We start from the raw sequence: 25,759 nt of genomic DNA, 5'->3' as shown, positions 1-25,759 counted from the left end.
CCTGCCTAAGGTGGTAACAATGGAGAGGAGACAAAGCACAGCTTCAGAAGTGCCCATAGAACTTGCATATAGACACGAGGATGAGAGAGAACAGAGTCAAGGATTTCCATGTCTTTTAGTTTGAACAAGTGTAAGTTAGTACCAGTTAGTGGAATGGGGAAAGGTTGAGGGAGAAACAGGTTTGATTAAAAAAATCAAGACTTACGATAGGTAAGTCTGAGAGTCTCATGAAAGGTTAAGATGGAGCACTCAACTATGCTGTCAAACTCTGGTGCTCAAACAGGCAGTCCAGATACACAACTTAGAACGTATCAGAAGATCCTGAATGTCCTAACAGTGGATGATATTTTTCTTTAGAGAACAAAGCTAGAAAGTACAGCCCAGATCTGAAGTCAAGAAAAAAAAGGAGGAACTGGCAAATACAGGAGTCAGTAAGGTATAAAAAGACCTGGTCGGGCACGGTGGCTCACACCTGTAATCCCAGCACTTTGGGAGGCTGAGGCGGGTGGATCACGAGGTCAGGAGAACGGGATCATCCTGGCCAACATGGCAAAACCTGTCTCTACTAAAAATTCAAAAATTAGCTAAGCATGGTGGCGCTGCCTGTAGTCCCGGTTACAGGAGGCTGAGGTGGGAGAATTGCTTGAACCTGGGAGGCAGAGTTTGCAGTAAGCTGAGATTGCACCATTGCACTCCAGCCTAAGTGACAGAGCGAGCCTCCATCTCAAAAAAACAACAACAAAAAAAAAAAAACAAAAAAAAAAACCCAGGAGCGTAGTTTCATAGAAGCTTAAAAAAAAAACATCAAAAACAAGCAAGTGGATGATTATTGAATGCTTCTGAAGGTTTAGAAAGAGGAGAACAGAAAAGTGACCACTGCTCTAGAAACATGTACTTAAAAGTTTTGTTAAATTCTACTGTAGGATTCTACCATTACAAAGTGTGGTAAGCAGACTAATGACTAATGGCCCCCACAAAGATGTTCACTTCCCAATCCCCAGAAACTGTGAATATGTCATTCTATATGGCAAAAGGGACTTTGCAGACGTAATTAAATTGAAGATCTTGAACTGGGAAGATTATCCTGAATTATTCAGGTGGGCCTGATATAATTACAAACCTCCTTCTAAGTAAAAGAAGAGGAAGCAGGAGATGCAGAGTCACATTCAGAGTAAAAGATTAAAAAACAGACATGCTGGACGTAAAGAGGAAGGAACCGTGAGCCAGGGAAGGCAGCTGACTTCTAGAAGCTAGAAAAGCAAGGGAACAGATTGTCCTGTAGAGCCTCTAGAAAGCTTGCAGCTCTGCTGACACCTTAATTTAAGCCTAGCAAGACCTATTGTGGACTTCTGACCTCCCAAACTGTAAGATAATAAATTTGTGTTGTCTTAAGGTACACATTTGGGGTCACTTGTTATAGCAGCAGCAGGAAACCAATACACAAAGGACTGTACCTGTACAGGGTCATTAGACTTTTATGAAACCTAAGTAGAAATTCCCTTGGTTCATAAATAACAAGCAACTTCATGATTCCAATCTGATGACACAAAACTTGAGGGTAAATCAGACTCTGATTAGAGTCTGAGCAACTGCTGGTACAATGACAACCCTGCTGCAGTCCAGAGGTTCAGGCATGTAATAAGCTGACACAAAAATACTACCACTCTATGAAAGCCTATGTGGATCACCAGTTGGCTCCCCTGTATTTCTCTTGGCCATCACAGGCTGTCACAGCCTACAGTGCTTTCTTCTGGTTATCACAAATCCTCAAAAATTAATCTCATTCTTTGGTTGACTCATACTGCTTTTAAGAAAAGTTATCAAGGGTCACTCACAAGACTGATCAGGAGAAAAAGGAAGTTGGCAAAGATATTATTTATTCATGTCAAGTATTTCCAACTTACTCATTTAATATGCCCTCTATATTTTAAAAAATAAATTACAAGTCTAAACTCAGTTGATCCAATTTATTAGAAGGTTTTAAAAGGGCTTTCTGAATGCCACCCAAATTTAATTTAAAGAATGAGGTAAAATTCCATACTTCTTAAACCACTGCAGGTCTATAGTAATCCCATTTTTATAAAATCCATTCTATCTATCTGTATATACATACAGAGATGCCCTAACATGTATTAATGGTCATTCGATTTTAATAGGTTTTTGACGAGTGGTAGGATTTTAAGTGATCTTTCAGCTTACTGCTAAAATTTCAGTTGCTTTTTTTTCCTATAACTAGCATGTATTCTTTAAATAATCATTTAAAAAGGCATGTCAAGCACTTCAATCTGGGAATAGAGGAGGTAAATGAAACACTAGTAAAGGACTAAGAATTTCAAAAAATCAGTACAAGTAACTGAATCTCAATATTATAAAATGTTTACTACAGATTTATCAGCTTATCTTTTGCTATGGTTATGATACAGAAAAACTTTCTGGCTATTTCCACTTATAAAACTCAAATTAGTAGTTTTTCCCCAAAAAAACCAAACATTGTTTGTTTTAGAGGCATTTTATTTAGACAACTAAAAACAATTAGATGTTCAGAAGCAGTGTACAATGAAAGAGAAATCAAACCAGTTACTTTATCATGTATTCCCTCTTCTTTACAACTGAAGCAAAAAAAAAAAAGGGCATTCTGCTTTAAGGAAAAAGATCAGAAAAATAAGCCAGTATATTTTTCTTCTCCCTAATAACATAAACAGCTACAAGAACCCTAATTGTAATAATAGAAATTGGATGTTGGCTTGTATATATTCATTAAAAAGATAACAGGCCACTGTACCACCTCCCTTTATCTGACACTCCTGACTTACAGGTAACACCAAGTTAGTTAGTTGTTCCAGCACTGGAGATAATTCATTTTCCTCATTCTTTACTGCTGTTTCTGCCTTAAGCAGAGAGTAACTCTGGAAGGCTGATGCTTTTCTCTGCTTGCTCATTTTAGTCAGTTGTATACGAACTGTGGCATATGATTGATGTTCAGGCCTTAACATCAGGAGCTGAAGGATAGATGCAATCTGAATTCTCTGAAGCAATTTCTTCTATAAGTTAAAAAAAAAAAAACAGTCGCATTACTCAACTTAAAAGAAAGAAGCAAATCTACATTTCCGTGTAATGAAGGAATAAAAAAGTGTTTGTAAAGCATACTCTGGTAAGGGGAAGAAGAGAACAACTGCACATGCCACTAACAACTAGACTCATGTCATTGAAAAGGCAAAGAAAGAGTTCATGTGTTTTATCCACTAGACTCTCTTACACCATAACTCAACCTCCAAGGGTCCCTTTCTGGCCTAAATTTTCAAAGACTCCAACTATCTAATAAACCCTGAATTAAAGTCATGTCTTTGAAGGATCTGCGCCCTCTCTTCTAGTGATTCAAATCCTAATATTTAGTGCTATTTAAAGCAAAACATTAACCATCAACATTAAGTTTCAGCAAGAAAATATAAGGAAAACTCTAATTGGGTAAACACCTTCCCAATCTCCCCCAAAATCATCACACCCAGTTCCTCATGGCAGCAATCTGAATTCTTCCTTATGATACCCCCACTCACCAATCTCACAATTCTAACAAGCCTAAAAGACTCTCAACTGCATCTACCTTTTTCTGTTCTCATTGCAATACCCTTATTAAAAAATACATGATAGGCCGGATGCGGTGGCTCATGCCTGTAATCCCAGCACTTTGGGAGGCCGAGGTGGGCAGATCATGAGGTCAGGAGGTCAAGACCAACATGGTGAAACTCCCATCTCCACTAAAAATACAAAAATTAGCCAGGCGTGGTAGTGCACCTGTAATTCCAACTATTCAGGAGGCTTAAGCAGGAGAATCGCTTGAAACCAGAGGCGGAGGCTGCAGTGAGCTGAGATCGTGCCACTGCACTCCAGCCTGGGTGACACAGCGAGACTCCATCTCAAAACAAAACAAAACAAAACCTACAGGATCACTCATCTAGACTACAATGCCCCCAACTGGTCTATGTTCACTCTTGTTCCCAGTCCAGTTCTCTGTACGTGCCACAGCCAAGGCAACTTTTTTTTTTTTTTTTTTGAGACAGTCTCTCTCTGTTACCCAGGCTGGAGTGCAGTGGCGCAATCTCCACTCACTGCAACTTCCACCTCCTGGGTTCAAGCTATTCTCCTGCTTCAGCCTCCTAAATAGCTGGAATTATAGGTATCCGCCACCATGACAGGCTAGTTTTTGTATTTTTAGGAAAGACAGGGTTTCACCATGTTGGCCATGTTTTGTATTTTTAGGAAAGACAGGGTTTCACCAATGCATTTAAAAGGCAATCTTTTAAATTCCTCTTCTTAAAATTCAAAGGTTTCTCATTGCTCTTAGTATAAAATTCTCCAAGTCCTAATACAGCAAATGAGACCCTCAAATGATCTAGCTTCTCCAGCTTCACTCTGCCTTTGCTGTTTAACCTGGAGGCAGGGAGAAGTTCTTTTAGTTCCTCATATGCTATGCTCCTTTTTGGTTCTGAACTTTTAGTTAACATAGTTTTCCTGCTATGAACTTTTCCATCCTATCCCTACCAATACCCCCTCTCATGACCTCATCTAAATCATTTCTGCTCATCCTTAGGTCCCAGTTTAAATGTCACTTCTCAAGGAAGCTTTTTTAAATCCCTCTTACAATTATTTGTTTGTTTTGGCATGTCTCCTAAGTTAGACTCCAAGCTCTGAAAGAGTAACCACATCAGTCGTGTCCATACTACATTTCTGCACCTATTACTACTATGCAGTAGGTATTTAAATATTTAGCTTATAAATATGTATATATATACATGCACAAATAAAGTTTCCATTATTTAAATGTGTTCATATTTAATAAATTTCTTCTGCCAATGAGTAAAACTTCTGTTACAGTTCAATTTTAAATCCCCTAGGACTCTTACAAAAGTCCTTAGCATTTACCTATCTCCTCTTCCGCTGTCTCTGGAAAACCAATCTTTGGCTTTGCCAGCTCACCACTATCTTCTTCTGTAAAAAGAAAAGCAATGATGATTATATGACTTACACTATTACAAGTAATTTCTAGTGTTCAAAAAGCAAGAAGAGCAAGATAAGACTATTCCAAGAAATGGCTACAAAATATAATAAAAACAACTCATTTTTAAATAATTGTGATTCTAAAATAGTATGTCTTTCTTCAAAATTACTTTTAGGTTCACACTGTAACTACTTAGGGATTAGTAACTAGATATTTTTTATTACGAACATGTCTACCTTTATTGGTGTGGATCAGTGAGTAAGACTATTCAGAGATTAGATATATTTACTTGCAAATTCTTCATATTGCCTTCCAGCAAATTTTGAATTAGATATATTCCAGCCACAAAATGTGCTAGTATAAAAATTTAGGAACAGACTAGATTGTACAACAAAATTTTTTTTTTTTTTTGAGACCGAGTCTCACTCTGTCACCCAGGCTGGAGTGCAGTGGTGTGATCTCAGCTCAATGCACGCCTCCTGGGTTCATGCGATTCTCGTGCCTCAGCCTCCTGAGTAGCTGGGATTACAGGCCTGTGCCACCACACCCAGCTAATTTTTGTATTTTTAGTAGAGATGGGGTTTCACCATGTTGGCCAGGCTGGTCTTGAACTCCTGACCTTGTGATCCGCCCACCTCAGCGTCCAAAAGTGCTGGGATTACGGGCGTGAGCCACCATACCCAGCCATACAAAAAAAAAAAAATTAATCAAACAAAGGAACATGACCCTTTCTCTGGCCAATTTATAATCCTGGGCTGCTCTCTGCTTAAACCATAATATATAATTTAAAACTTATAGAAAACAAAAACCCTGAAATAAAATTAATGATGAAAAATGACACAAAATCATGCATTTTAAAAATTTTATTACTCTGAATAAAAATTCTTACCAGGAAGCACACATTTCCAAAGGCCATATGTTTTTCCTACCACAGTTTGCCATAGTCTCAATGTTCCATCTTCTGAACCACTGGCATAGAGTTCTCCATCAGGACTAAATCTTACACAGTGAATAGGACCGAAGTGTCCCTTGTAGGATTCTGAAAAAGAAGAGGGCTATTAGATAATTTTAACTATTAGGTTAAATATTGATATGCCGAAAAAAAAAATACTATGTTACTGCAGAGATGAAAAATTCTTACGGCAAACATTAAAAACTGTACGTAATTTCTCATCACAAAAGTGGTATATCATTGACCCTTTCTCTGTAAAATTACTCCTTTCCAAATCTAGCACACATTCTAGTTTTGGATTGTCCCTCTAAAAAAGCAAATGAGGCTTCATGTTTCATTAAGGATAGAGAAAAAGAGGTAAATGAAAACCCCATTAATTCTACAGAAAGTAGATTTAAAGTCTTATCAGTTCAACCTCCAATTTCCACATCTTAAAACTCACTGCAGCCGGGCGCGGTGGCTCACACCTGGAATCCCAGCACTTTGGAAGGCTGAGGTGGGCAGATCACGAGGTGAGGAGATCGAGACCATCCTGGCTAACACGGTGAAACCCCATCTCTACCGAAAATACAAAAAATTAGCCAGGTACGGTGGCGGGTGCCTGTGGTCCCAGCTACTCGGGAGGCTGAGGCAGGAGAATGGCGTGAACCCGGGAGGCGGAGCTTCCAGTGAGCCGAAATCACGCCACTGCACTCCAGCCTGGGTGACAGCAAGACTCCATCTCAAAAACAAAACAAAACAAAACAAAAAAAAAAACACCTCACTGCCTATTTCTCAGGGAACCAATGTTTATTATGACTACAGAGAGCCACCAGGTGGAGCTCTTTTACACACTTTGCCTCTTTATTTCCTACAGTCCACTAATTATTCTGTCACACAGAAAGGTTGAGATACAGGATCAACAATGATCTATAAATATTTTAATCTATGGAACCTAACAAGAAAATGTACAGATTAGGCACATTGTTATATTCAAGTAGTGCTTTTATGTACGAACCTTTCTCATCTACTTTCTAATGCCTCATCACCTTACTAGTTCTCAAAGTCCTATACTAGACCAATGTTCCTATTCTGTCTCCCATCTGTGTCCAACCAGAGAATAGAAAAGTTGTAAGAGTACAAAGAACCCAAGGTTTTGGAAAGAGAAAAGCTGGGCAGGTCTGGTATTCACTGTGACTTCAGATCTTAGGCAAATAATTCAGTTCTCTCATCTTGAAAAAGAATAAAATATGAAACCAAAAACATTCTAAAACTTTGAAAACCGGCACTAAATAAAAATAACAGAAAAGAGTATCCTATTTATGTCACTTGTATTCAAGTAATAAAAGCTGAACCATAAGCAATTAAAATAGATTCTGCATGATCCATCACCAAGGTTCCATTTGTGCAACCCAGACGCATCAATGTTTCCCAAGAAACAAAACTGTAAAATTGTCTTCTGTTCTTTGGGTGTAATCTAGCAAGCTTTGTTCTTTGATTGGTAAGGCAGGGCAGCTAGAAACAGACAAGAACAACAGACAGCTTATAGATAAAAATATGTATTTATAAAAACTAAATATATTTTTGAACTAAAAGCAAAAACTATTTGGGAAGGCTAAAAGTAGATACTGAGAACCACATGTAACTAGGTGAAATACCTGGTCCATCAGATAAATACACGTTAACTTCAAATTAATCCGCATGCCTTCCCCTTCCCCTTACTAAGGGCTGTTATCATGAAAATGAAAGCAAAACTCAAACTCCAAAATAGAATAAATAAAAAGCTGATAAAAATTACTCTACAATTCAGATTCCTAAAGGTGTCCCTATAATATGCTATACTGGTTTTCCCCCACACACTGTTCTTTAAGGAGTCTCAGGGATTCCTAAGTTGGCAAAAAGGAAGATGGGCCAAGTAGATGGGGTTAGACATCCACAACATACTTCAGAAAGAATGGATCCCCTTCATCTGTTTAACATATGACTTTGACATAAGATTCCCCCCTTCCTCCCAGCCAATAAAGCCTAAAACTCACTATACGGTAATACATTAGGATAATGATGTACTTCAGTTAAAAGGTCAAATTTCTGCATACTTTGTTTACAGATCTAAAAAAAAAAATCTAACCCAAATGGTTAAAACTCCTTTACTTTTTCACTTGTAAGCACCAAGCTTAAGTTAGCTGAAAATCTGCTTTCAACATGTTATATAAATGAGGTGTTAATTACTGGGACTTAACATATGATAAAGGTAACCACATCACTGTAAGGGGACAACTCACCTAATTCCTCTCCACTATTATAATCATACTTATAAAGTTTAAAATCTTCACCACCTGCAACAAGAAATTCTTTCTCAGGATGAAGAGATGCAGAATTGATGGTTGCAGGAGCTTCAAAGGATTTAATTGGGTCCAAACTGAAAAAAATTTAAGTAGTATTTATAAATCTTGAATATTGTATAAATAACGAGTTACATTTGAACTGTTCTTAAATTCTGAAACCCAAGGAACAATTAAATACTCATTTACTCAAACATAAACACTGATGTAAAAAAGCTGTTAGCAAAAAAAAAAAAAAAAATTAAACGGGTACTATGCCCAAGTGGAGTTCATCTCAACAATACAAAGACATTTTGATGGAGGGATACCCAGTTTATGCAGTGGATGTCTTCCCGGAAATGCGTGTGTTCACTAATTAAAACAGTATGAATAATACATTGGGATTTTTGCTCTTAAATAAATTTCAACTGTATTGTTTCAATTTTCTACAAGCACATATTATCTTTGTAAATAGAAAAAGTTTTCACAGTAGGTAATTAATATAAAGGATTATTTATATATTATTATTAATTGCTGAGGGTTTAAGCTCCTCAGTAAGATAAACTTTCAATGTCATAAAATATAAACTGCTAAAAACAGTTATTACTATAAGACTAAAAAAATTGGGGGCTGTAGTTATATAATAAAAATCAATGCATAATAACAGCTTCATCTGAAAATTAATTACAGTTTGGACATTAGCTTTTTCAGTTTAACCCTAAAAATCATAAAAGGCCTTCAATACAAAATATGATATATCGCAGCTCCTAAATACTTCCCATAATCATATACTTTAAAGCATGATAATTAAAGTTAGTCATGACTTATGCAGGATCACTACATAGCAACTTGCTAGCTCTAATGCTAGAACATTCAATGGGTCAGAAAATTTCTGCCACCAACATGGGATTTGCCTAACTGCAGGAGTGAGTGAAGAGCATTAATATACTAACTGATAGCTCCAGGAAATAGTATTCTACTATTATCAGTTTACTGTATGTGTATAAACTCCTTGACAGTCTTAACTGCTCTCCTCCAATTTTACTGCCTTTTCTTTCTCCCAGTTTAGTGAAGTTTGACTCTGCAAGTAGCCCTTTAGACACAAGGTTAAGACACTGGTCAAACATCAATCAAAGTGTAATGCGGTATAATCTTTATGGAAATCAATTAAGTGTCATGTATAACTAAGAATTTTAAACTCATTTCTACCCTTTGAACTGACAATTCTACTTACAGGATCCTATCTACTGTAAAGAAACACTCAGAGATGTACCAGATCATTCGCCATGATGCTAAAATAGGGAAACTAACCCATAATTTAGTACAACCTATAATGCAATATAGTGTATCAAGTAAAAATGTTTTCAAATGGCTAATATTTTTAAATAAATCAAAATGATACTCATTATAGTCCTAATAATTAAAGAAAAAAACACAAATACTGTACACCCACATATATAACATAGAGAAATGAACTAGCAGAAAATATAACTACCATTAGCACTCTTGCACCTATGGTTATAATATTGTGGGTACATTTTTTTTCAATTATGTTATATATTCCAGTCTTTCTACAGAGTATTTACTACATTTAAAGTCGCAAAATTCACATCTGTTTAAAAAAAATCATTAAGTCTGCACATATGAATAGAAATAAGATTATTCCTTCTCTAAAATTTCAAGGTGAAAATAAATAGTAGAATCAATATCACACTGTTTTTTGTTTTTTTGTTTGAGACAGACTCTCGCTCTATTACCCAGGCTAGAATGCAGTGGTGCGACCTCGGCTCACTACAACCTCCACCTCCTGTGCTTAAGCAATTCTCCTGCCTCAGCCTCCCAAGTAGCTGGGACTACAGAAAAGCTAATTTTTCTTCTTTGTGTATTTTTATTTTAGAGACGGGGTTTCACCATGTTGGCCAGGCTGGTCTCGAACCCCTGACCTCAAGTGATCCGCCCACCTCAGCCTCCCAAGGTGCTGGGATAACAGACATAAGCCACCACGCCCAGCCCGCAATGGTTTTATATAGTAAAAAAACATAAATTACATTACCAATCCAGCAGTTTTTGTTTTTTTCTTTTTTTTTTTTTTTCAGAGGATGTTTTGCTCTGTCATCCAGACTGGAGTGCAGTGTCAGGATCACAGCACAATGCAGCCTCAACCTCCCAGGCTCCAGCAACTCTCTCATCTCAGCCTCCCAAGCAGCTGGACTATAGGCATGTGCCACCACGACCAGCTAATTTTATTTTTTGTAGAGATGGGGGTCTCACTGTGTTGTCCAGGCTGGTCTCAAGCCATCCTCCCACCTCAGCCTCCTAAAGTGCTGCGATTATAGGCATGAGCCACCATTCCTGGCCTCTTTACTTTTAAAAAGAGTAAATACCTTTCCATTTTTAACTAGCCAAATTGTCTTTTGTTACCTAAAACAGAAAATGAAAGTATTTATTGGACATACCTTACTGCACTATGAAAAGCAATAGATCGTCCATAAGTTATAACCAAAATCTCTCCCTCAGGAATATATTCCATACTACTAACAGACATATTAAAATTTAGAGATTTCACTTCTGTCATGGTAGCATGATCCCAAAGTCTGCAAAATAAAGATAAAAATATGATGATGTTTACTCATGTCAGAAAAAAGCTTATAAATTCTAATTACATCTGCAGATTAGCCAAAGAAAGAACAATCACAATAACAGAAAAACAACATTCATTCCAAGTCACAAATTACAGATGATGAAAAGAAATTCTGGGTTTCTATATACAATGTCAAATTATGCATGACAACAGCTTGTAAGTAAAATCAACTTTAATACCTACATATACTTCCCAATTTGGCAAAACTACATAAGACAAGTTCTAATCTAGTCAATTTCAGCACTGCTATAAATAGTGGTTCTTATACTCTGTTTTTGTGAATCTAGCAATAGCTACACATCTTTCCAAAGAAATACACATCAGGTGTCAGCACACAAGATTTTTGTATAGAATTTCAGAGGCTTCATGGACCCTCCCTTTAACCTGCCCACAGACCCAGGTTAAGAACACCTGCTTATAAGGTATCAGGATTTAATTTTCTTCTGAATTTTGCTGTCTGTATATACAAGGTGAGCATCCCTTATCAAAAATACTTGCGACCAGAAAGAAGTTGGATTTCAAACTCTTTTGGATTTTGGAATATTTGCATCAGACACTTACCGATTGAGAATCCCTAACCTGAAAATAGGAAATTCAAAATGCTCTAATGAGCATTTCCTTTAAGCATCAAGTTAGCACTCAAAGTCTCAGATTTCAGAGCGTTTCAAATTTCAGATTTTCAGGTTAGGGATACTCGACCTGTAATAGTAAATAGCTCCAGATAAATGTGACCTGGGTGCAACTTAAATTTTAATGTTCAGAACATTTTTCACACATAATATTAAATGTATTTAAAATATAAGCTCTAAGGTAAAATATTTTTCAAATTCTAAGTTTGTTTTTTGTTTTTGAGACAGTCTAGCTGTGTCACCCAGGCTAGAGTGCAATGGTGCGATCTATAGGTGTGCGCCAGTGCACCTGGCTAAGTTTTGTAATTTTCATAGAGACAGTGTTTCACCATGTTGGCCAGGCTGGTCTAGTACTCCTGACCTCAAATGATCCATCTACCTCGCCTCCCAAAGTGCTGGGATTACAGGCGTGAACCACCATGCCCGGCCTCAAATTGTAAATTATTAAAGAAAAAGTACTTACCGAACAGTTTTGTCATCAGCAGAAAGAATCTGTTTATCCTCACTGCACCATAGAGCTTTTTTTATACCAGAAGTGTGACCACTAATTTCCTTAGGTTCTTAAGATAAAACAATTAAAAGTGCATTTGTTAATACATGATTTTTTTAACTGAACAATAATATATTTTTAAAAACACACATTTTAAATTAGACTGTAACTTTTCAAAGCCCAGCCCAATTCAAACCTGATGTTTATACAGAATACAGTTAGTTTTTCTATACTGGAACATAAATTTACCTGCATGACAGGTACCCAAGGAACTACCATGCTTGCTATATGTAGCTGAGTAAATGCACCACTCTCTCCCTCTAGGCTAAATTTCTGCACAACTGATAATATTCAAAAGCATTACTGTATCTCCATGAAATAAAATAATAATTAATGTGGCATAATTTAATAAGAACATGGACCCAGGAACAAGATAGTTGAAACTGATTCTAGTACTATGGCTAACTCTGGGACCTTCATCCAAGCAGCTATTGATAGTAACTAATAGGAAATAAGAGTTAGAAGGAAAAAGGGAAACAGAACAGAAAGTGGGACAGCAATTCCCAAGAATGTTTCTACACTGTGAGGAAAACATTAAAAAAAAGAAGGGAGCTTAAATCTGTAGGAGATTATCCTTTCAAAGGACTTCAAAAAAACCCTCACTGCTTTCTCTAGGTACAAAAGCAATGCCATTCAACACTATTTTCACCTTTGGGCATGTTACTTAAGTTTTTAACTTTATTTCCTTATCTGTAAAATGAGATAACAATGGTTACAAATGAGAATAGTGCTTAACAGATACCTGATACACAGTAAAACCTCAGTAAGTTGCTATCATTTCTGCTGCCAGCACAGCGAGAAAGAGCAACTTTCATAAAACAGCTTTGGGAAAGGCAGAGTATGAAAAATGTCCACCCAATCCCTGAACTCCCTTGCTTTGACCCAATCCCTGAACTCCCTTGCTTTGCTGAATGAGTTGATAGATTAAGTGAGGTCAGAGTCCTTTCCTATGCTTTGGCATAAATTTATCAAAAAAGAAAGCAGAAAAAAACCCCTACATGCAACGGAGAATAAAAAAATCTGGCCGGGCGCGGTGGCTCAAGCCTGTAATCCCAGCACTTTGGGAGGCCGAGACAGGCGGATCACGAGGTCAGGAGATCGAGACCATCCTGGCTAACACTGTGAAACCCCATCTCTACTAAAAATACAAAAACTAGCCGGGCGAGGTGGCGGGCGCCTGTAGTCCCTGCTACTGGGGAGGCTGAGGCAGGAGAATGGCGTAAACCCAGGAGGCGGAGCTTGCAGTGAGCTGAGATCCGGCCACTGCACTCCAGTCCGGGCAACAGAGTGAGACTTCGCCTCAAAAAAAAACAAAATAAAAAATAAAATAAAATAAAATAAAAATAAAATAAAAAAATCTGTAAATGGGCTTTGTTTCCTCACCTTAAAAATGTTTTCATAACAAACTACCCTAACACTAAAACGTAAGATATTTTTAAAAGCTCTCAGAAATGGAAGGTATCTCAAGAGAACAACTGCTTAATTTCCAATGCGGTTCTGACTTTTATTACTCTTTTCAATGTTATAGATTTATGACTACATAAATGCCCACATAATAAAATTTGAAAGATACCAAACATATAATAAAACAAAATTATGTTTGTCATGTTTTGGTAGCTAAGTATATATATATGGTGAGGGCAATGATTAAAATATTATAAAATAAAGTAAGTATGTAGAGTGGGGAAGACACCTATAACTTCTGTAAAATGAGAGAATGCATAAAGGATTTCACCACCAAAATGTTAAAAAGTATATACCATAAAACCACCTTAACAAAATTTAAAAGCAAATGATAAATTGGAATTCAATAAAGAACCTTTAAAAACCAGTAAGAAAAACATGAACACAACAGATAAATGGACAAAGGGTAGACAGGCAATTATTTCATAAAAAAGGAAATAGTTAAAATGGTATTCAACAGCATTTTAATCTCATGAATTTTCACATTAATACAACAGAATTATTTTCTTAAATTGACAAAGATAAAGTTAGTTATCAGTGTTCACTAGAACATGTTGGGTATAGATACATATATATACCTATACTTTGTTGGAAGATACTTTGGTACTAGCTATCAATGGCTTCCAACAATTCATTTTTTTTTTTGTTTCTTTTTGAGAAGGAGTTTCGCTCTTGTCCCCCAGGCTGGAATGCAATGGCACAATCTTGGCTCACTGCAACCGCTACCTCCCGGGTTCAAGCGATTCTCTTACCTCACCCTCCTGCGTACCTGGGAATTACAGGTGCCCACCACCATGCCCATGCCCAGCTAATTTTTTTGTACTTTTAGTAGAGATGGGGTTTCACCATGTTGGCCAGGCTGGTATCGAACTCCTGACCTCAGGTGATCCGCTCACCTTGGCCTCCCAAAGTGCTGGGATTACAGGCGTGAGCCACTGCGCCCGGCCACCTTCTAACAATTCTACTTCTCTTTGTCCCACCAATTCTACTTTGCTTAGTTATCGTAAGGAAATCATTGTGAAAATATCTGCAACTGTAAGGATGTTTAGCATAATACTGCTTTTAACATTTAAAATTTGTAAATAGCCCAAACAGGCCAAAACAGGAAACTAGTTAATTCACTTATGATATATCCACAGGATGGAAAACCAGAAAGTCATTACAAAGAGTTCACAGACTATTTAGTGACATGAAAAATCTGTAATTGCAGATTTTTAAAAATTCTTTCAAATAACTAATATATTTACATGGTTCAAAAATCTAAGCAATATGTGCACACAACTGAGAATTCTCACCGTCACCACCTTCTATAAATAACCACTCTTTCTTACCAAAAAATCGTAACACTGTTCTACACTGTTTAAAAACTTAATATAATGATAAAATTTTTTGCCATAATAAATTTTCAATTTGGGAGGTTATACAATAGCAACGTGGCGAATAAACTGTTTTTTTTTTAAACTGCAGGATAAAAAAGACCAAAAGCTTATAAACCGAAAACGGTTGAATTATGTTTTAATTTTCTTCTTTGTGACTAATTTTTTTTTTTTTTGAGACGGCATTTCACTCTTGTTGCCCAGGCTGGAGTGCAGTGGCGTGATCTCGGCTCATTGCAACCTCCACCTCCCAGGTTCAAGCAATTCTCCTGCCTCAGCCTCCTGAGTAGCTGGGATTACAAGCGCCCGCCATCACACCTGGCTAATTTTTGTATTTTTAGTAGAGACAGGGGTTTTGCCAAGTTGGCCAGGCTGGTCTCGAACTCCTGAACTCAAGTGATCCACCTGCCTCAGCCTCCCAAAGTGCTGGGATTACAGGCGTGTGCCACCGTGCCCGGTCATGACTATCTTTATTTTCCAAATTTGAGTACTGAGCATGAAATCCTTTAATCAATTATTTAAATTAAAAAAAAATAAAACTACAAGCTGATGTTTAAATTATGCTTACCAGCTTCGGGTTTGTTCAAGTCATATATGCGTAACAGTTTATCCTGTCCCCCGGTTAACAAATAATTACTATCCTGAAAACACAACATGTGAATAGGTTAACCATTTTAATAGTTATTTCTCTTTCAAACTTCAACACCAAATAAAATCAAAATCTAGCTCATAGACATCACAAAGAGATGCAAGACATAACCAATTACTTCTGAGAAGATACTGTGGAGCAGCTACCCTCTCATAACTACCAAGCCTTGTGAGCTTTCCAGTTCAAAAGCGTTACATTACGCTACGTATATATGAACTCTCCCATTCTCCCCTGATCCTACTCCTCTCCCTTGTGAGACGCCCTTTTCTGACTATCTCAAATTTATCTTCTCACTTCTATTAGTAGGTGAGAAAGGTTACTTGAGCTTTTCAGATGTTTTTTGCTTGTTGAAGGACTGGTACTTGTTCCACGGTATCTTAAAAGCTTGACAGGATTAACCATGAAACAAATTCATAGAGCTTAATATACAATCAAATTAAATATGAACCAAGACATAACCAATATTCCACACAAAATATATCAATCAAATATACACACCAATCAAATATAAAAGCATTGTCATACTATATAATAGCAACTTAACTTGCTAAAATAAATTCAATTTTCTGATACCTGCGTGAAATCCACAGTCTTGACAATGTGTTTATGAGCCAGGGTCATCAATTCATCTCCTGAGACAGCATCCCACACTTTGCTAAAAGGAAAAAAGGAAAAATTAGTAGGATAAATATTACCCAATAAATTAAAAGGATAAATACAATTATAATATTGATGAGTAGCAAGTAAGTTAGATATGTGAAATGTTACATAAATGTATTATAAATCTCCTTTATCTCTAATATCTCTCACAGACTTCATTTGATAAAATATTTAAATAAGCTTAAGGGAAAAGAAATTTCTTTGTAAAAACTTTATAACCAATCTAATTTTCTTTGACAGTGGAAAAGATATGAACAATTTAAGTAAGATTCATGAACCAACCCATCCTACTTACTTTTATTTTAGTTGATAGCCGTAATATCCCTTTAGCAAGACAGTCATACATTTTAACCAATTTTTAGTTTCACCACGCCAATTTTTTCTCTATTCTCCACTCAGATGCACAACACAACAATAACAACAAAAAACAGAAATCCTTAAAAATTTTACACGGGAATGAAAAGCCTTAATACAGGCTAAATAAAATGTTAAATTAAGATAGTGGAGAGACAGTGTCCACTGCATCTCTTCTTCAAAGCTGACTTAAATTTTCAAACTCTAGTACAGTTAACTTCCCCTATCAGCCTTTGATTATATAATGCTAACATTGAGAATTTTAATCTTTACATTGTTTTTTCTGTACTACCCTACCCCAAAATACAAGTTGTAGGTATACATACATATATATGTGTGTATATTACAAGCGGGTAATAGTTGAACAATACTTTACAAAATTAATCTAAAAGGGTTCCCCGAAATAAAAAAGCTTAAGGAAGGGGGAAAAAAAGTTGATTTGAGATCAGAACAGGTCAGTGAAAAATAAACAAGAAACCTTTGCAGACAGGGAAAAGAATTGCTAAGAGTGAAGAAGCTATGTTCCATAGAGATTTCCATTTTAATGCAACTGATACTTATTTTGGGGAACACAGTGGGCAATAAAACGGTAGAGGGAAAAAAATCAGAGAAAAGCAAGATATATCTTTTCTTTTGTTTATCAAATAAATACATAATAAAATATTTTAAATATATATCATTCTATACTTAGTGCTAAGGCACAAATGGGAGACCAAAATACCCCACAGTAGGTTCCTGCCCTAGTAGAGCTTTAGCTGAGGAGAAAAACATGCATTAAATTACACATTTAAGAAATATAATTAAAAGACATATATATGGCTACAAAAACTCAGAGAAAAAGCACTTAGATATTGTCCAGAAAATCTATGTAACAGAGCTAGTCATCGGAAGAAGCAAAGAGAAATGTATCAGGGGAAAAACAAGGGAAGGCTATTCTAGATAAACATTAATAGCATCTGCAATGTGGTTAATAAATATGAAAGACCATGTAATAGGAATGCTTATGATACACTACCAAAGCTTGCAATATTTAATAATGTGTGTCATATGAGTGGCTGAATATGTTCTGAAAGAAATAATGTCAACTATAAGTAGTCTTGCTACTAAACTCCCTAGTATTCATTTCTCTTTGCCCAGGAAACCTACTCCTCTCTCTCTCATTCCAGTGTAACTCTCTGGCCCCAGTCTACTTTCCCAACCTCATTTTGTATTGTTTCTCTGAATCTAGCCACATTAGATTACAAACCATTCCTCAAATAACTTATGTATTTTCTTCCAGGCTCCTATGTTCTTGTTCATATTATTCTCTTAAGTCTGTATTTTACATTCTTAGCTATTAAAGTTCTACTCACCCTTAGGACTCATTTCAAATGCTATCTTTTCTTTAAACCTATTTATCCTCGACTCCAATAATTAACCATTCCTTTCTGTTCTCCTACAGAACTCCACTTATACTTATTACTGTGCTTAAATTTGCTTTGTTTTTTGTTTACATATATCCTTAATCACAGGGAAATGCATTTCATGGTTGTGATAAGAGTTCACAAGTATAAGAATGACAGAAGGCATCAAAAGTGAAGAAAACAACAAATGTATCTAAAATGACTATTCTAGTTATTCACAAGTCTCAAAAGAAATCTGGGCAATGTCCTTTGATATGCTAATTTCAGGTATATTAAATAATCTTCCATAAACTTAAAACCTCTCTTTTTTCTTTTTGAGACAGGGTCTTGGTATATAGTCCAAGCTATATTTAAACTCCTGGCCTCAAGATCCTTCCACCTCAGCCTCCTAAGTAGCTACAGGCTAATGCCAACATGCCAGCTCTAAAATCTTAAGATTCTGCTTAGACTGTGTCTATTCAAAGGTGAGGAAAGAGTTGGAGTGACCAAAGCAGGAATATTAACCAGAGAGGTAATGTGTCTGTAGTTTTTCCTCCTATTTAGAAACAGTACTAAAATAGACTTTCTGACATGGCATGTACTAACTCTGGCAGATTTCCAATATTCACAGTAAGAGCTCTAAAATGGATCTAATCTAAATGTTTCCTAAGGTATTATTCAATCTCCAGGCAAGAAACTGGCATATATTAGTTGGCCACAGGGCTCAAATCAAGACAGTAAAGCGCTATTAACCATATCCTTTCAGCAGCTAACCCTCCAACATTTATTTTCTTCACATCCCACAAAGTACTTGTCATCTCCTTCAACTACTGATACCTCTTATACCCCATTTTCTTGCAAATAATAATGCTGCCTGATACTTTTCATATCCTCAGAATGAACTTACCGTAAGTCTCATAATAGGAGCTGCTTAACTTCCTTATTTAAACCTTCAACAAAACAGGCCAGTTTAAGATTTTTTTAAAAACTGCCTAAATACCTGAACATGCTGACCAAGTCATCTAGGAGATAATACCATTTTTGATTTATCAAGAACCTTATTAAAACTAAAATTAGGTATTTCTATTGGCTTTACAAGAAAGAAAGAGTGATACATTTTGATTACCTATAAATTCCTGGGCCCAATCCCAGATCTACTTAAGCACTCTCGGGAGCACAGCACAGAATTGTCTTTACTTTGGCACTCTTCCCAAACAGATATAAAGAGGATGGTGTTTTAGGGACACTGTATTCAACACTGGACTCAACTGCCCAAATTACTCCAAGATAACATTCTACACTAGTCCACAGACCTATTCTGCCAAATTTCTCCACTAGAAACAGGACCAAAATCCACTTCTAGATGACAACACCAGAAATGAGTTTTCCAAGAAACATAAGAATGGAGGGAAAAAAAGATGTTTCTAAAAATGCTTTATACCAACTAAGACTAATCGGGTAGGCTGTGGGGAGTAACTTCTTGGAGAGAATACACACACACACACACACAGAGGAGAACACAATCCTATACCCCATAGACAAGACATAGAGGAAATGAGGGATAAAGCTCAAGTAGCATTTATTGAGCACCTACTATGTGACAGAGATCATATTGGACTTCAGGGATATATGGTAGAGAAAGAGCTCTCTGTTCCTCCAATAATCTCATGGGTCTTAGTCCCATTTTACAGACACGAAAACTGACGTTTAAGAAACATCCTGCTATGGTGGGCAGATCGCTTGAGCCCAAGAGTTCAAGACCAACCTGGACAACATTGAGAAGCCCGTCTCTACAAAAAACACAAAGATTAGCCAACCATGGTAGTACACGCCTATGGTCACTACTCAGGAAGCTTAGGTTGGAGAACTGCTTGAGACTGGGAGGTAGAGGCTGCAGTGAGCTATGATCACGCCACTGCACTCTAGCCTAGGCACCTAAGACTCTGATTCAAAATAATAATAATAATAATCCTATGATGATCAAACTGGAAATACACAACATAGTTTGCACATGATGCAAGCCCACCTAGTGCCAATGCTTGTTACTATTTTCCATTCTAACACCACACCTAAAGCCTTAACTGAGGGGGGGGAGAAAAATCACAAAAATCTTCCTTCTTGACATTTAAATCCATTCAACCTTCCTTACATGAGGCCAAATGGTTTCAAGGCTTTAGCCATATTAGTTTCAAAATAATATGTGACTTTGATCAAGTGCGGGTGGTAATAGTTTACATGGTAGCTATCATCATTACGTTACTTTACATATGTAACACTTTCATAGATGTAATGGACTTCAGGCAATATTCTAAGTATTTGAAACATATTAACTTATTTAGTATTAAAAACCAATCTATGAGGTAGGTACCACGACAGAAAAAAAATGGTTAAATGAAGTGCATGAGGCCACCAATTCAATTCAAATACAGGTCATCTGGCTCCAGTCTTCATGTTCTTAATATGAGTTGTAAACACAGACATTGAGACTTGACATGTTAAGAAAGCATAAAGACAACGCTGTTTCAACAAATAAGAGCATATCTTATTTGTTGCATATCAAACAGTCACGTATCTGCCACAACAATCAATCAGCCTTCATTTTTTCATTCTAAAATTGGTATGTTTAATTTACTTAAAATGAAGGAGGCAGCACATTTACAATTGCTCCTTAGTGTGAGGTTGTTTTAAAAAAAAAAAAAAAAAAAATCAAAGGCCAGCCACGGTGGCTCACACCTGTAATCCCAGCACTTTGGGAGGCCAAGATCACTTGAGGTCAGGAGTTCGAGACCAGCCTGGCCAACATGGCAAAACCCCATCTCTACTAAAAACACAAAAATTAGCCGGGCATGGTGGCGTGCACCTGTAGTCCCAGCCTCTCAGGAAGCTGAGGTGGGAGAATCACTTGAACCTCAGAGGTGGAGGTTGCAGTGAGCCGAAATTGTGCCACTGCACTCCAGCCTGGGCGACAGAGCAAGACTCTTGTCTTTAAAAAAAAAAAAAAAAAAAAAAATCAACACCACTTGTATTCTCTAGCCTCTTAAATCTAATAAATTTGTGTATGCACAATAGCTCTTGATATTGCCTTCATCAATTTAAACCATGACGTGTCAAGTTCCTAATTGAACTGGAGATAACAACATTTTTAAAACATGATATATTCCCAAAAAGGCAACGAGGGCCACTGCAGGTCAGTTTAATAACATAATTAACAGCCAAAAGTCAGAACAGGTAAAGTATATTCTGACAACAATAAGATTAGTATAATTAGATTGTAGGTTTATGGTGTGCAATGGCAGAGGATGCTGTTGATGAACTAGGATGAAGCAAACTGTAAAAGGCCAACAATTGAAGTGTGTCCTTTAGGTCAGCAATTCCATGACTGCGCATCAGGAAAGAGAAGGAAGAAAGAAAAATAAAAAAACGCCAATGATCAGTATGATCAGTACTCCATCCCTAAAGACCAATCAAATCAGAATTTCTGTACCAGGCACAATAGTTCACCCCCGTAACCCCAGCTCTTTGAGAGGCTGAGGCACGGAGGCCAACAGTTTAAGACAGCCTGGGCAACACAGCTAGATACTGTCTATATACTAAAAAGTATTTTAAAAATTTTTCAATGTAGTAAAAAGTATAAATATATATATGCATAGAGAGAGAGAGTAAAAAAGTAAAAAAAAAAAAAAAAGTTTTAAAAATCCAAATTTCTGTGACACATACCATTTGAATATTTGAAAAGCTCTCCAGATATTCTAATGTACATCAAAGGTCATGAACTACTAAAATGGCAAAGGGAAGACAGGAAGATCATTAGGTAGAGGAGTGACATGATCAAATATATTTTTAGGAAGACAACTGGCAGCAATATGGAATATGAATAGGAGGAAAAGAAACTACTGAAAGTTAAAAATGATCCTGAACTAAGGCAGTGGCAGTTACTACATGGAGGAACATTGTAGTCAGGAGACATCCTGCTGGCACAATCAAAAAAGATGATGATAATCTCGATGTAAGGGAAAATCAAGAATGCTTTAGATTTCAACCTTTAAAAACTTAGGAAATGAAGAGCAGTTGAGTTTTGCTTTGTTGTTGTTTTGTCTTTTTGTTTGTTTTTGACACAATGAGTTTTAGTGATGCCTACAGCCAGTTAACAAAAACTAGGATTGAAATAAAAACCTAGGGCCATCACTATAGGATATCACTAAGGAGTACACACAGAGCAGCATTCGTAAAGGAGATCAACATTCATTATCTGGAGCGTTTGTTAATGCAGATTCCTGAGTCTCAATCAAAATATAAGGAATAAGTCATTTAGGCCTCCGAAAATTTTGGGAACCATGGAAGACAAAAGAAGCACACAGGACCACGATGGACCAGGATGGAATTTTGGTGAGATCAAACATCATGCGTTCTATATGGCAGCCAGCGAGTCAGAATTTTATGAATATCTGAGACTGAAGTTTTTGATTATTTCAGGACACAATCTACAGAGAACACCAAAGTTAGCCATCTTGGCTACACTTACGCTGTGAAATCTGCAGCTGCTGTAGCTGCTTTGGTGGCATCCTTATTCAGTGTTGCACCCCAAACAGCACCTTTATGACCCAAAAATGTTCCAATCCAGTCTCCTGTATCTCCCTGGCGTAGCATAGGTTTACCATCTAGAAAATATTTTTTAAAACATGTAATTTATAAGTTCGGATTACTTAAAGTCTAAGATTCAAATGTAAATATACAATGATGTTCAATGACGAAGTGGAAAAAAAATCGGCTATTTACCACCACCGATTGAAGTCACTACGGAATGTTCAGTAATAATTAACTGAAGAGCTGAACAGATCATTTTCCCTGAAAAGCATCTGTAATTTGCTGGGAATACTGATCTGCGTCGAAACAACCTAGATTTTAGTCTTGTTTTGGACAAACATTTTAGCCTAAATCTGTTTTCCATTTGAAAAATGAGGCTGATACCACAAAGGAATACCCAGTGAGACAAGAGCGAACGTCTTTGTAAGGTATTGCACGGCCTGGCCTAATTTCTCCTTTCCCCAAATCCTTGAAAGCTATTTACAGTGTTGTCCCGAGAGTCTAGGCAAGTGCTGTCCAGCTCCTCCAAAAATAGCAATAAAAATAAAACAAGGAGAGAGGTCTTAGTTGGGGGTAATAGTTTCTACATAAGCGTCTGGAGGCCTCTCGGCTCCAGCTGCGGATTCCCTTAAACACACTCCTTTCTCCACCGGACCAGTGTGGGCCCTCATCTCAGATGTTAATATCGCCCCCTCCCCGCTCACCACACCACCGCTCAGCACTGGTGAGTGCGGGTCCCAATCCCTTTCGGCCCAGTCCCAGCAGTCGGGGACCAGGATTGAGGCCTTGCTCACCTTTGCAAGCGCTGATTAAGAAATACCCATAAGGCGTGATGCCACTGAAGGCCAAATCAACCACTGGCCGCGTGTGGCCAGAGCAGGTGAGCGGCGTCTGTCTCATTGCCATGGCGGCGGCGAACCCAGCGACAGGACTGGCGAGCTGAGGGTCGTCGTTGTCTTTTCTCTCTTCTGCTGCAGCGCCTCGGGCTCCTCCAGGCCCCCGCCCTGACACTAGGGCTGGGCTGGGCAACAGGAAAAGAAGGGCAATCCGGTGGCACCGAGGTTAGGAAGGGGTGAGGGAGCGGTCAGGGAGTCTGCTACCAGCAAGCAACAGTCGACTAGGGAGGGAGAGGGAGGGAGGGAGGAAAGTAGGGGATGGGGAGAAGCAGAGAACCGGCCCAGCCACGATTCACACCGTCCACACCGGTATCGGCAGGAAGTGACGACGTAAATGACGCAGAGCACCCGCCGGAAATGACGATTGGCGGGAGGGCGGGCTCGCTGGGCATAAGTGACTTGAAGAAAGAGCGAGAAGTGCAGAAAGACGCAGACGCCAGTTCAGTTCCCTGAGGTAACAAACACTGTCCCACGCCGGCTAAGGGAGGTGCTGTAGGCACCGGGATGGGGTCCCTCGCCCCTAGCTCTAGCGGGTCAGAACGCCTTCCCGGTCCGCGGCTGAGTTGAAAGCCCTTCCCACTCCCGTAAGCCCAAGGGCCAGGGGCAGCAGTGTACCCGCCGAGCAGCCCTACTGAGGACTGTGTTCGGCCTCTGAATATCTAGACTGACACGAGCCTTCCCAGTGACGGCCCAGACCTGCGAACACTGTCTAGCAAAGTTTTTTGCAATTTGTCTTACTTAAAAACCATATACGGGCTTGGCGTGGTGGTGCCTGTGGTCCCACCTATTTGGAAGGCTGAGGTGGGAGGATATTGGAGCCCGAGAAGTCGAGGCCACGGTAAGCGGTGGTCGCGCCACTGCACTCCAGCCTGGAGGACAGAGCGAGACCCTGTCTTAAAACAAAAACAAAACAAAACAAAATTCCCCAGCCATCTCTTCTGCTGTGTAAGTTTTCCTATGTTGCTAATGTTTTAGGCGTGGATACGATATAGTTTTAAATGCGATTATATTCAAATTACTTTTTCCTTGGTGGACTTTGGAGAACTCTAGAGTTGTAGATCCCCAATATTTTTGATTAAATACTCTCATCAAAGTGAGCCTGCACTCATTTTTTAAGCGAATGAATGCTGAATTCTATCAAAAACTTTTACACATCTTTTGATATGTATACCTATGAGTGATAATTTGCAAATTACATACATGGACAAATTAAAAGAATATTTAAATATAAACAAACTCTGATATTGTCTGCAGCAGGCAGCCCAGTGTGGCTCTGTGAAACAACCAGAGCTGTTAATTGTTCATACTGTTTACTAACCAGGAGAGGCCTTTTCTCTGGGCAAGTTGTTTCTTTATTGCTAGAATGTAAGCCCAATACAACAGAGATTTTTGTGTTTACTACTTCATCCCCAAGATCAAAACGTCTTGGCACATACCAATAAATATGTAATGAACGTAAATGTCTGTGAATGTTTTCTTCATCTTTTTGCAGCAAACCGTCTACAAGATTTGCGTCAAACAACGTGAGAACTTGAAATATGCCTCCATTCTTTTTCCTTAGTACTCTCGTTCATTCTCTTACAGTAAAGCACTTACTATATACGTTTTTCATTTTATTTTGTTTGACTCCTCCTTTGTGCCAGCCTCTCCCTTTTGTCTCACACATACACACCACTCACACATTTATGAGCTCCTTAATGGCAATGGTTATGGCTTTGTCATTTGTACTCTAGTGCCAGAAAAGTGAATGGCATTTAGTGAATGCTCAGCATTACTGTTTACTGATTAAATAGATTGTTGCATTACTGATGGAGGTAAATAAAAGAGCCAGTCAAAACGACAGAACTGGTCAGATACTGATACATGTTAATTTATTGCTGATTGTGTGTAGATAAAAACATAACTGGTAAGTTATGGTACCTACTTGGCTCTAAAGAATGTATTCCTGCTCATTTGGATTCTGAGTTCTGAAAGTATTGTGTATTATGACCAATTGTGTAGGCTTCAAGGTCAATTTAATATTAGAAGACAGGTTAATGTAATTGGTATAATTCACAATATTAAAAAATTAAAGAAGAAAGTCCTATCAAAAGATGTGTAAAAAGTTTTTGATAGAATTCAGCATCCTTTCACTTACAAGAACTCTTAGACACTAAAAATAGAAGGGAATTTTTTAACCTGACAGACTATCTGAAACCCCACACCTAATGGTGAAACACAGAAAGCATTCTGTATTAGGTACAAGACAGATGATTGCTACTGCCTCTTCTATACAGCATTGCACTAGATGTTCAGGAAACTTAAAAAATGCATAAATGTTCCAAAG

The 25,759-nt window shown here is 37.7% G+C and overlaps 1 protein-coding gene and 1 long non-coding RNA gene across 2 annotated transcripts in view; one reads left to right on the top strand and one right to left on the bottom strand.

Annotated features, from left to right (window-relative positions):
• Positions 1 to 2,493: 2,493 nt before the first annotated feature.
• STRAP (serine/threonine kinase receptor associated protein) lies at positions 2,494 to 24,320 on the bottom strand. The gene is made up of 10 exons (XM_023226204.2): positions 23,332 to 24,320; positions 22,476 to 22,611; positions 16,131 to 16,212; positions 15,477 to 15,549; positions 11,982 to 12,078; positions 10,705 to 10,842; positions 8,210 to 8,346; positions 5,886 to 6,035; positions 4,921 to 4,986; positions 2,494 to 3,041 (listed from the first exon to the last, which is right to left on the bottom strand). Exons 1-10 carry the CDS (start codon positions 23,441 to 23,443, stop codon positions 2,980 to 2,982), a joined length of 1,053 nt encoding a protein of 350 aa, XP_023081972.1. The 5' UTR covers positions 23,444 to 24,320; the 3' UTR covers positions 2,494 to 2,979.
• Positions 23,832 to 25,759, top strand: part of LOC111552113 — a 52,568-nt gene continuing 50,640 nt past the window's right edge. Inside the window, exon 1 of the long non-coding RNA XR_002734550.1 lies at positions 23,832 to 23,887. This is a non-coding gene — a long non-coding RNA (uncharacterized LOC111552113). The remainder of the gene's footprint in view (positions 23,888 to 25,759) is intronic.

Source organism: Piliocolobus tephrosceles, chromosome 10 (genome assembly GCF_002776525.5).
Source record: "Piliocolobus tephrosceles isolate RC106 chromosome 10, ASM277652v3, whole genome shotgun sequence".
NCBI lineage: Eukaryota > Metazoa > Chordata > Mammalia > Primates > Cercopithecidae > Piliocolobus > Piliocolobus tephrosceles.
The sequence above is the reverse complement of the archived record's forward strand: the minus strand, read 5'-3'. Positions and strand labels throughout refer to the sequence as shown.